Genomic DNA, 12,882 nt, shown 5'->3' with positions numbered 1-12,882 from the left:
TGTTCCTTTATGAAGCCCATTCCCCTCTATGGAACCTTTTGCAAATGTGGCCATTCCAATAGGTTATTCTATCACTATGTCACTGTTCTGGGTGAAAGAGCAATGCCAGTTACATATATTGCTTTGATCAAGTCCTCTACACCCATTCACCCAGATCTTCCACCCCTTGTTGAACAGCTCACAGTACAGTAGGTATTGACACATGGGGCCCTTTTGAGCAATGTTGTTGGGAAATCACATTGACTGATGGCAACCAATTGGAACGAGCTACCTGCTGATGGTACCCACTCAAAGTTTCAATGGATAGCAACAAAATGGGAGAGTGCTGGAACAATATAACTCTGCCCAGCAACACTGCTCATAAAGTCTTCCCTGGTGTACAGTATCTTGACCTTTAGACAGGGATCACAGTGACCAGCGGTACGCAGCAGATGTCCTATTGTTTGCTATGGTCAGGAGCGGAACAGTTCGAGTGCCAGCGTTGCGCTAGCATCAAACTGTCTGAATGTTGAACTTGGCTCAGCGTTCAAAGCACAACACAAGGCTCATCAATTGTCAGTTTTGTGCAACAGAACGTAGAACGTTCGTTGAACTTAGAAACTGGGATGGAACTTATTTTAAAATGACTATGGTCTGAGCGTCACGTTACACTTTACCGCTGCCGCTTCATCGTTTCCGATGTGACCCGCGCCCCTTATCTCTCTCTCTCTCTATCTCTCTCGTCTCTCTCTCTCTCACACACATACTCTTCTTTCTTTCTTCCTTTCTTCCTTTTTTCCTTAGGAGTAGCCCACCAGGCGTGGGGTGCTGGGGAAGGTTTTGCGCATGCTCATGCACTTCTCCTGATCCAGGAACAGCGAGTTGGCCTTGACGGACAGGTCGTGCTCCAACGCCACCTTGGTCTTGACCAGCGTCTGCAGCGTCCCCTCGGCCTCCATCAGCCGCTCCCGCAGGCACTGGATGGTGTCCTCGATCTCACGCACCTCGCCCACCAACCTGGGGAGAGAGAGGGAGAGAGGGAGAGAGAGAAGGAGAGAGAGAGAGAGAGGGAGAGAAGGAGAGAGAGAGGGGGGGGAGAGAGAGAGAGAGAGAGAGAGAAGGAGAGAGAGAGAGAGAGAGAGAGAGAGAGGGAGAGAGAGGGAGGGAAATGACAAGAGAGAAGAGAGAGGGAGAGCAAGGGAGAGAGAGAGGGAGAGAGAGAGAAGAGAGAGAGAGAGAGAGAAGGAGAGAGAGTGAGGGGGGGAGAGAGAGAGGGAGAGAGAGAGAAGAGAGAGGGAGAGCGAGGGAGAGAGGGAGAGAAGGAGAGAGAGAGGGGGGGGAGAGAGAGAGAGAGAGAAGAGAGAGAGAGAGAGAGAGAGAGAGAGAGAGAGAGAGAGAGAGAGAGAGAGAGAGAGAGAGAGAGAGAGGGAGAGAGATGGAGGGAAATGACAAACACAGGAAAGTCAGAGAAAGAGGGAAGAGTGAGAGTATGCGAGAGAGAAAGGGAGGAAAAGGGAGAAAGAGGGGGGGAAGAAAGGAAAAAAGGGAAGAAAGAAAGAAGAGTATGTGACAGAGAGAGAAGAGAGAGAATGAGATGTTCTCAGAAATATGAGTTAAATGTGAGAACCACCGGGATATCAAACCACATAAATCAGAGAAAAGAGAGAGAGAGAGAGAGAGAGAGAGAGAGAGAGAGAGAGAGAGAGAGAGAGAGAGAGAGAGAGGGAGAGAGAGGGAGAGAGAGGGGGGCAGAAACATAGAGTAAAAGAAAGAACAGACTGTACTGTACCTCATAACTCAGACTCACCACTATCAGCACATTTTCTTTTTTCATTCTTTCTCAAGCCAAACCACACTGATTACATGTCCAAGGAGGCGTGAGATATGCTCCACACACAGTTACAGTTGGGAAGGCCATGCTGTTTCCACATTTTAATGCACAGTGGAAAAGTAGCTTATTTCAGATAGTCTGATTCAATCTAATTTTGGAGTATGTTATGTGACAGAGATGAATATCCTGTTACACATTATTTAATCATGTCCTGATACACATTACGTGTGTGTGTGTGTGTGTGTGTGTGTATTCATGTGTGCATGTATGACTGTATGCATTGTACACACATACAGTATGCACACATATGCATTCAGAGATGTGCTAGTTTGTTTGTTTGTTTGTTTGTTGGGGATATACATTCTGAGTTCCGGTACCTGTGGTGTGGGTAGTCCCTGCAGAGCTCCATGTTGGGCCTGCGGGTCCTCTCCTCCAGCCTGGTCTGGGCCACCTTCAGCGGGGGCTCCTTGTCTCTGATGGCCCTCTTCAGGGACTCAATCAGCGTCTCCGTCTGGAAGATCTCCTGCAGGGTCTGAGGCAGAGAGGAGAATGTTTAATACCGTAATTTCCCGACTATTAGCCGCGGCTTATACATTGATTTTGCTAAATTTCTTCCGCTATGAGGTTAATACAGGGGGCCAGTTAATATGGTGTTAATATGGTTTTGTTTCTTTTGACTTGCATAAAACACTGTCTTGCGGCTTATACACAATGCGGCTTATATGCGGGAAATTACAGCGCAGGCTGTGTGCTTTACTACAAAACTAGAGAATCCAAGAGTAAGGTCTAAGGAACATGCACATCACAGTACGGTGAGGAACAGAGAATAAAAGAGAACATCTGTTACAGGATTACAGGAATGAGAACAGAATGGCGTGAATACAGTACATGAAATGTTCATGGAAGATCTAGAGGAACAACATTACACACTGGTACTGGAGAACAACGAGCAAGTGGAAACAGGGACTACATGGGGGCCTGCTAACAGCCGCAAAATGATGGTCTTAAATGTCCACTTCAGAGCACCGTTTAACGGAGGGTGGTTCCACGTAATAGCCCTCTTGAGCCAGCCGAGTGTTGTATATCTTCCCTTTTAAACGTGAGCCACAGAAGGTGTTTATTTTAAGAGGCGATTGCAGCGTGCGCTGCAACAAAAGCGCCTCTCTAAATCCCTGAAGTGCCGAATAGCTTTGGATTATCTAAACAAGAGCGTCCCTCGGCGAATAGCTTTGTATAATCTAAATAGCAGTATCCCTTGGCTACGCTGTCATTTTCAACACAAACACACAAAGGCAGCAAACCCGTGTAAAACCATAAGAGTATATCACTGTACGTGTGCTCAAAAGACACATTCATGGCTGTAAGCGAGCAATGTCTGGGTGCACCACAGGTGATAAAGGGTTTTAGTAAAGGCCACATGTCTCATATCAGAGATGGCAGGGAGTAACAGTATCAGATGGGGGGAGAAAGATGTCAAGCTCCACAACCCAATTAAGTCACTGGACAATGGCAGCTAGTGTTTTCAGTCAGGGGGTCTCTGACTCCCAGCCACAGAGAGAGAGAAGACCAGGTCGCACCACGACCCTAGCCAAGATGTAGGTGTCTATTTTTAGGCCTCAGTTCCAAACTACTATAGAGTTAAACAGCATTTAATGAGTTTGCGTGACACTGCTTGTAACCTGATTACAATCCTCTCTGTGTATGTGTGTGTGTGTGTATGTGTGTGAGAGTTTGTGAGAGAGCTTCCATCTGCCTTTAAGTGTGTATTTTGTGTGTTTGTGTGTTTGTGTGTGTGTGTGTGTGTGTGTGTGCGTAACAGTGAAGGCTCTCAGAAGACACATCACCTTTCATTAACACTAAACTTTGTTAAGCTCAGCCAAGGAATGCATGCGGCCATCAGCACTTCCCTCACTAGGCATGGTATCCTTTGCAGACATGATAAAAACCATCATGGTTTGTGTCTGAACAATGTGATTTTGCTTATTGTCTTTTTTTTTTATTTCTTAACAACTTCTGGTCATATACAAACACATTGATGCCACATGTATTATTCACAATGGCATATTTAAAGTGACTATGCCAAAGAAAAATACATTGACACAAGTACTATAATAACTGCATTGCTAACTGTACTGTGACATTACGGATAATGGTGAAACTACTAACCTTTGCCTAACCCTGGTGCCTTCCATGCAGAACTGCCTGGAAGATGACGTAGGAGGCTTAAAATACCAAAATGCCAGTGGTGTATATACAGTAGTCCTTGTCACCAGCCTATCTGTGTATGGCATACTTTAGCCAGGTGATCTGTGCGTGACTTACACCTTAACCACGTGATCTGTGCGTGGCGTACCTTAGCCAGGTGATCTGTGCATGACTTATACCTTAGCCAGGTTATCTGTGTGTGGCGTACCTTAGCCAGGTGATCTGTGCATGACTTATACCTAAGCCAGGTGATCTGTGCGTGGTGTACCTTAGCCAGGTGATCTGTGCATGGTGTACCTTAGCCAGGTGATCTGTGCATGACTTATACCTTAGCCAGGCGATCTGTGCGTGACTTACACCTTGACCACGTGATCTGTGCGTGGCGTACCTTAGCCAGGCGATCTGTGCGTGACTTATACCTTAGCCAGGTTATCTGTGTGTGGCGTACCTTAGCCAGGTGATCTGTGCATGACTTATACCTAAGCCAGGTGATCTGTGCGTGGTGTACCTTAGCCAGGTGATCTGTGTGTGACTTACACCTTAACCAGGTGATCTGTGCGTGACTTATACCTTACCCAGGTGATCTGTGCGTGACTTATACCTTGACCACGTGATCTGTGCGTGGCTTACCTAAGCCAGGTGATCTGTGCGTGGCGTACCTTAGCCAGGTGATCTGTGTGTGACTTACACCTTAACCAGGTGATCTGTGCGTGACTTATACCTTACCCAGGTGATCTGTGCGTGACTTATACCTTAGCCAGGTGATCTGTACATGACTTATACCTTAGCCAGGTGATCTGTGTGTGACTTATACCTTAGCCAGGTTATCTGTGCGTGGCGTACCTTAGCCAGGCGATCTGTGCGTGACTTATATCTTAGCCAGGTGCTCTGTGCGTGACTTATACCTTAGCCAGGTGATCTGTGCGTGGCGTACCTTAGCCAGGTGATCTGTACATGACTTATACCTTAGCCAGGTGATCTGTGAGTGACTTATGCCTTAGCCAGGTGATCTGTGCGAGACTTACACCTTAACCAGGTGATCTGTGCGTGGCGTACCTTAGCCAGGTGGGTCTGAAGGCTGTTCTTGGCATCGGCAGTCTCCGATATGCGTGAGGTGAACGCCACGTTGACCGTGTTGAACTGCTTCCACATCTCGTTGGACGTGGCGTTCAAGAGCACCTCGATGTCGTCCCTGAGCTTGTGGGAGGCGGCGCGCTCGCTCTGCGAGAGCAGGATGTTGTCGTCCGTGAACTTTGACCAAGTATCAGGCAGAGAGAGTCTGATGGAATGTGTGTGTGTGTGTGTGTGTGTGTGTGTGTGTGTGTGTGTGTGTGTGTGGAGAGGGGGTAGTCAATAAAAATATCATCAAAACATCATCTGAATGTCTCCCACTTTGACTATTTTTATCTAGTCATGCATCTACGAAGATGAAGAGATGCCACAGCAAAACACAGGTCACAACTAATAACTAAATATAGTCATTGCTCACAACTATATATATATATCATGAAAACTACATATCATGTCACTTGTGAATATAAATACAAACAACAAATCTGACCTTGGTGTTATTCTCATACTAAACACAATTGGACACTACCTAAAACCAAAACTTGAAAATGTGTTTCCACTCAATTTGAACCCTCCTGTACTTTTGAAAAGTTGACATGTGGAGTGATTATTTTAATGCTATTGTAAAATGTTTGCTTATTCTACATTGTATATCACTTTGGATAAAAAGCTTCTACCAAGCAACTACAACCACATCCATAACTACAAACAAAAATATCATCCTGCACTTTGAGATGAAAAGTGCATTATAAATAAAATGTATTATTATTATTATTATTATTATTATGGGTACTCACGACGGGTCGAGGCGGTCGATGCCCCTGTAATAGCTGATGCCGTCAGATGTGTTCCTGAGGTGGTGGCACCTGTCGTCGATGCGCTGCGCTGTCACCTTGTCGTTGACGTCTCTCTCCAGCTCGTGCTGGGCGGCCCGGTTGGAGCTGAATGGGGGGAGACCGGCAGACGCCAGGAATAGACGGATCAGCTGAGGAGAGCCGCCATGACGGTTCGGTCGGTTCACTGCAGTATTTCATGTCAACCCCTCTCACCATCATATATAAATGTTACTATGTCTATTGCACTACTACCTGTCTACTTGTTAAATGTACAGAGATTTTTAACATCTACTGAAGTCAAATTCCTTATGTAAGTATACAGTATACTTGGCCAATAACAAACTGATTCTGATTAAAAAAGCACCCGTACAGAAAGATTACCACCAACTAGTGTGTCCCAATTAATAATATTACATGTAAAATAGACAGGTATAGGACAGTGAAGTTGAATCATTCAGCAGTGTATTTCACAAAAAGTTAGGGATATCTGGCTTTCTGGTGAAATGTAATGTTTCAATACAAAAAGTACTAAAGCATTTAACTGTTGGACATGTACGCATTCAAAAGTTTAGAGAAGGTCACATTAAGCTCACCTGTAAAGGTTATTGTGGATTTTGGGTTTATCCGAATCTCTAAAATCACCTGAAAGCCGAATATCCCTGACTTTTTTGTGAGTAGTGTGTGTGTGTGTGTGTGTGTGTGTGTGTGTGTGTGTGTGTGTGTATGTGTGTATATATATATATATATATATATATATATGTGTGTGTGTGTGTGTGTGTGTGTGTGTGTGTGTGTGTGTGTGTGTGTGTGTATGTGTGAGTTATCTTTAACCCTTAGATGCATAAGTGGGGTCAAAAATGACCCCAGAGGTTGTTTTCTTGCAGTATCTTCTTAATTGTATTTTTTTTTCATTTAACCTTCCATGTATTCCTCAAATAGGTTGTTTTTGACATGAGGCCATTTGGATTTGTGTCTAATTGTTATATTTTTAAAGTAATTTCATGTTTTGTATCAATACCACCGATCCGCATACGTGGGGTCAAAAATGACCCCAAGCATTTTCTATGGAATTTCAAAAGTTAACCCTAGGATCTTTTGATTTTTATCAACTGTGGCAGTCAGGTATACATTTACTGTTGATTATCACATCTCATGTCAGCAGTTTCACCATCCTGAAGGCTATTTTTACCCAACAACATAAATCTAAGTATCATCATATAATGTGGCGGCCAAGCGTCCATAGCGACGTCGCTTTTTGATCCTTCGATGTCCGCTCTTCCTATCATTGTGAAGCAGAATTCACCAAGCGATATTTACAGAGGGATTTGTTGATATAGCGTTCTTGGCCTGATTTGTATGACTTGTTATGGCTAAAAATAGGGCGAAAATCCATTTTTTAAGCCAATTGGCAGTATTTTCTGATTTACTGGATAACAAGAGAAGATATTCATAATCACCTCTGTAAATGCTTTTTTATTTGATATATTAACACTCCAAAAAAATAATTTTCAACTTGGCTTTTTCCAATGGTCAGATTCTTCGCATCAAAATGTATATGCAAATTAGCGCATATTTAATTAGACATTACCTAATTAGCATATTTAAACATAAATACAGAAAACTTGCAATACGTTTTTTTCTCCTATTTATGTGAGTATTCAACTGGTAAAGTTTCATGAAGATATCTCTAAGTTAAAAATGTTACCCTATTCACCTATGTTGAGATAATTTTAGGATGTTTACCTTTTTTGCCTTTCTAAAAGCTGTTTTGTAATAAAATGTTAATAAAAAGTGATACATCATATGTCCAACATGAAATAATATTTTTTTTGACAAATATATAATAAAAATCATCATCTTTAACCAAAATGAAAGACATTATTTGAGTTTACAGCAAAAAACGCATGCATTCTAATTGGGGTCATTTTTGACCCCACTCATGGAAGAGTGTAGGTATTGGTAGCCTATGCATCTAAGGGTTAATGAAGCTCTTTAAAGAGACAATGCACATTATCAACCATTGTTTGTGAGCACTGGTTGGTTGTCAGGGTAGGATGGTTTAGATGCTGCACTCACGCTAGCTGAGCCACAGCTCTGTCTAGATGCCTCCTCATTCTCTCCTGGCACGACTTGATGCCCTCCACCTCCTGAGGAGAAAGTCAGAACAGTCAAGGAAAACAAGAGTGATCATATTCCTGGAGAGGATCGTGGAATCCTTGTCAAATGGCATTCTATGGGGTAAGAGTATAAAGGCAATCATTAAGGCCAATTCAGTTATTATATCTTTCCGGAACACGTTGATTTTAAAGAGTCACTTCACCCCATAACTCCACCCACTTCACATTTCTGAAAACGGCTTTCAAAATGGGCGAGACGTTCTGAAATTTGGAGAGAGAGTGCAGCACTGTTGCAACCAATCAACCATGGTGATTTCGTGTCAATCTGGGAATGAGTGCTGCAGACATGGCTTATCACAGGTAGGCTAATCAGGGCAGCAGGTGTTGGGGCGTTTCAGTCCTAATTTGTAACGACCCGGTGACGTAGTGTCGGACTAGAAGTGCAGGACAACGTCAGCATTCCAATAGTATTTTGGACCAACATGCCATGGCATGTTTTCAAACGGTAGTATGCGCGAGAGAGCAATATCTCCAATACAAAATCAGACGAAATGTTACTTTTGTCGAGAAACACGATTTTTGTCAATATTAACCCTGGTAATAGTACAGTCCACCACTTATGAGTATTTTCAATCAATTAACAGCTCAAAAAAACTATTTTAGGGTGCAGTGACCCTTTAATGGAAAAAATCCATGATCCATGTGACATAAATAATATTATCTTCCAAAGTGATAGCAATTGCTTTATCATTTCATGGAGTCAAACGATATGACCAGTGTCAATTCCAAGGCAGGTCATGTGTCGCACTCGCAGACTGACCTCCTTCCCAGGGATCAGCTATAGTGTGGCATACTGTAGGTTCCACAGGTCAAAGGTCAAAGATCAGATGATGAAATGCTACCTTTATCAGGTCTTTCTCCACATCGTCATGGACCAGGTCGATGGACATCCTCTTCTCTCTGTGATACAGGCACTCCTGGGCCACCTGGAGACAAAAGCACAGCCAGGTGACATGCCTTGAATTTCCTCTTGGGTATCAACACCGTATCTATCTATCTATCTATCTATCTATATATCTGTCTATCTATCTATATATCTGTCTATCTATCTATCTATCTATCCGATGAGGACCTGCTCCATAGAGATGGATTAAAGGAGAAGTGTGTCATTCTGCAGGATTCAAGTAGTCTTGAATGCAGCCACCCACAACACTCTTCCATTGACTTGCATTGTATTCAATACAGCACCAACAAGTGGTACAAAGTGGCATTGCAGCCCAGTGCTACTTGGTTTTCATGCTAACTTCTATTGTTATTTGTAGGTATTTTGTAAATGTTGTACAATGTACACTATTGAAACTACACATAGTACCTTTGAGTACTTGCCCAATTTGGGCATAGTGTACATAATGGCATACAGCCAGGCTAATATTGCCGCTTTGAGGGAGGAGTGTCAAAAATGTAAAGAAAATGTATGTTCTAAAGTCCATGTATTGCCTCAGATAACATGTTCTGTACATGTCATCTGACACATAGAACACTCTTCAGGACTACTAGCTATTAGCACCTTCTTCAGCACACCCGGGTCTAGCAGAACAAATGTTCCCTTGTCAAGCAGACTACGATAACAGAAGTGAAGTGAGCTGTGGTCCAATAGAAACACCACTATGTCATCCATGAATATTCCCTACAGCATGACAGCCATGAAACAGAAAGCACCCATGGGACCACTGTAACTGTGTGAAATGTTTATTCAGTTCCACTGCCTTACGTAAACACGGAGACTACAAACGCCAGCGGTAGATCTGTGACTAATGGCTTTCGGTCTGATCTTGACAGTGATGGATGACATTAAAGGGCTAAGTGGCTGATCCGAGGCGCGGCCGGCTGGCCGCGGCGTCTTTTGGCGTGATTGAGGACACAGCAGCTCCGGTCCAGTGGTTTCGGTTACCTGCGGCTTCAGAAGAAAAAAGGGCTCCAGACATCCGATCCGGCCATCACCGCTCTCCGGCCCTGTCATTGGATCTTGGGCCTGGATCGGCGTGACAGTGACACACACCTAATGCCTCCGCTACATGCCTAATGGCTATCAGGCATAAAGGAAATGACCACTGCTGTGTTCCGCGACTGCGTCACCTAGCGACCACGGCAAAACAATAGCCATCGGAATGACCTCCGGGGAGACGTAACTATGGCTACGCTGATCTGATGCGGGTGTATCTTGTGATGCTCTAGACTAGTGTACTTGAACACACTTGGAAGTTTTGCCATTCAATAAAATGTTGTTTTGTTTTTTTTTGCTTCCAGAAGGATGAGTCATTGGATTTATTATATTGAAGTCAGAAGTCATTCTTGTTTTCAGTCTGCGAATACTGGAAGATCAAAATGATTAATATGTCTCGACTTGTGCTAGGCAGATGAATTAATCTGCAATGTCATTCAAGACAATTCATTCACAGTACTTGCATGAACATGACAATGCATGTGATTAGCTTCCTATGCAAATGTGCAGCTTTCTAGACCATTATGCACCAAGTAGAAGACTAGGGATACCATAATTGGCTAAACCTGATCTCTGATCTAAATCCCATCTAAATCCGATCCCCCCTCTCACCTGTAAGGTTACAGCACTATACCGACATTGTGCTACACCATGGTACGACGTAAAGTGGTTGCAAAACCATACACACATGATTACCCAATATTCTGACACCATCCTAAACCATTACAAAATGCACTAACATAATACTTTCCCCAGCTGTTTGGTAACCTCTGCCTTGCACCTTGATGAAGGACAGTGGTCCGAAACGTTGTGCTAAATAAACGTTTGGGAGCTTCTATCAGTGTGCGGACCTTTATCATTTCTTGTCACTTCTTTTTGATCCAGCACCTGTACTACTGAGATGTGCGCGCATTCTCTTGGTTTTGAACCTCTGCCTTGCACGCATATACCACAATATCATATAACCTCCTCACCTGTAGGGGGGACTCGGTCTCTCCTCTCACCTGTAAGGTTGCAGCACTACACTATCATTGTTTTACACTGTGGTACGAAGTAAATGATCACCCCATTATAAACCATTATAAAATAAAATTATAATAAAATTAAAAAAAACAAAACACTTTCCCCAACTGTTTGGTAACCTCTGACCTGCACACATGCATCCCACAGTAAAACCTCATGCTGTTGCAACCCTCCTCACCTGCAGGGGGGACTCGGTCTCGGCGAGGGCCCTCTCCAGCCGGCGCTTGACCTCGGTCAGCGCGCCGATCTCCGTCACCATGTTGTTGACCTCGTGGCTGAGCTCCGAGCGCCAGAAGCCGATGTCGTTGAGGCGCTCGCCCAGGTTGCGGCTGGTGGTCTCCTGCGCGCGGCGCGTCAGGTGCTCCTTGTCCTGCATCAGCCGCAGCGTGTCGCGCCGCAGCCGCTCGGCGCTGTTCCGCGACGACTCCGACTCGCGGTAGTGGCTCTGGTTGGACTTGTGCCAGTCGTCGGGCATGTAGCGGGCGCTCAGCCCGGCCCGGTTGGACGGGAAGAGCGTGGTCTTGGCGCGGACGAGGTCCAGCGCGGAGGAGAGCGAGGGCGGGATGGCGCTGCCCGCTCTGTAGTAGGTGTTGGTCCTCCAGGGCATGTTGGCGTTGGGGTTGGCCGCGGAGAGCGGAGGCTGGTGGGGGCTACGGTAGCTGGACGCCATGGTGGAGATGGCCGGCAGGAAGTGGCTGGTCTTGGGCCGCGTGTACGTGGCTATCTGGGTGGATCCCAACAGCTCCATGTCTGATGTCAGTGGCTCCACAGTCTACAAACGACTAAAAACAACATCCTGTCAAATGTTACATTAGGTTTGGGCAAATACTATGTGTGTGTGTGTGTGTGTGTGTGTGTGTGTGTGTGTGTGTTAGAGAGTGAGATAGACAGAAGAAACAGTGAGAGTGAGAGAGAATATGTGGATGGAGTTATGGACCATCTTTCAAATTTTCACATTCAATTCCAACAGAGAATACTAACTTTTTCTACTGTTTGTTCGTTAAATTACATCTGTGTGCAGACTGTGGAAAATGTATACTGCTCATTGTGGTTACAAAGGATACAGAGGAGGTTGGGTTCCGATCTCAGCCACAGAGGGATTATATGAACTTTGATTAAAGATTTTCCAGTGGATACCAGAAATACTTCTGTATTTGCGGTCATTTGCTTTAGTGAGACACTTAGCCAATTTAGCATGAGGTTTTCTGGAATTCAAGATATTTTGGACTATTTAGAATAGCTCATTGTAAATACTGTTAATACTGTATAGCCTATCCACTACCACTTATTCGAGTCTACATGCTTAGATAACCACAACAGGCTACACAAGTAGTAGGGTAACTGAAAGTGCATGTCAAACACGTATCAACATATAAACGTGATGAAAGACGATTTAATGAAGTAATGACAAAATGTAGCCTACTCACAATCTATTTTCCTTTTCTTGTCATCGAAGGAGCCGTTGCATTTCCATCCATCAGTTGCACCTGCGTTGCACTGAAAACCTCACCTTACCGCAGACTACAGATTTCGGAAAGGTGACCTCTTTTGCATTATTGATGGACAGGAACGCGGGCCAATCTTGCAGCACAAAGAGAAAATAAGACGGAACGATTGATGGGCTGCAAACCAATCGTGCGGGAGGAGAACTCGACGGAGCTAGTGACATAAGTTTAGCCTTGTTAGAGTTGCCACAGAGGCAGTTGCCCTGGACACAAAATGTCCCTTGCTTGATGTAATGCGAAATATATCCAGGATATTTGATATAATCTATAGCATACATCCAAGTGATAGTTGCTGAATAACATTTCCCTGATG

At 44.3% G+C, this 12,882-nt stretch overlaps 1 protein-coding gene across 1 annotated transcript; it reads right to left on the bottom strand.

Annotated features, from left to right (window-relative positions):
- Positions 1 to 664: 664 nt before the first annotated feature.
- Positions 665 to 12,591, bottom strand: tekt3 (tektin 3). The gene is made up of 8 exons (XM_062526487.1): positions 12,492 to 12,591; positions 11,243 to 11,846; positions 8,942 to 9,025; positions 7,999 to 8,069; positions 5,884 to 6,027; positions 5,072 to 5,294; positions 2,188 to 2,342; positions 665 to 996 (listed from the first exon to the last, which is right to left on the bottom strand). The coding sequence occupies exons 2-8, from the start codon at positions 11,810 to 11,812 to the stop codon at positions 780 to 782; spliced, it is 1,464 nt and encodes a 487-aa protein (XP_062382471.1). The 5' UTR covers positions 11,813 to 11,846; positions 12,492 to 12,591; the 3' UTR covers positions 665 to 779.
- Between the last annotated feature and the right edge of the window lie 291 nt (positions 12,592 to 12,882).

This window comes from Sardina pilchardus, chromosome 22 (assembly GCF_963854185.1).
Source record: "Sardina pilchardus chromosome 22, fSarPil1.1, whole genome shotgun sequence".
Classification (NCBI taxonomy): domain Eukaryota; kingdom Metazoa; phylum Chordata; class Actinopteri; order Clupeiformes; family Clupeidae; genus Sardina; species Sardina pilchardus.
The sequence above is the reverse complement of the archived record's forward strand: the minus strand, read 5'-3'. Positions and strand labels throughout refer to the sequence as shown.

Coding starts and splice junctions, on each gene's coding strand:
- tekt3 (XM_062526487.1), bottom strand. CDS start 11,812: ATGGAGCTGTTGGGATCCACCCAGATAGCCACGTACACGCGGCCCAAG. Junction 9,026..11,242: donor AGACCGAGTCCCCCCTGCAG/GTGAGGAGGGTT, acceptor TTTTGTCTCCAG/GTGGCCCAGGAGTGCCTGTA. Junction 8,070..8,941: donor TGGAGAAAGACCTGATAAAG/GTAGCATTTCAT, acceptor CTTTCTCCTCAG/GAGGTGGAGGGCATCAAGTC.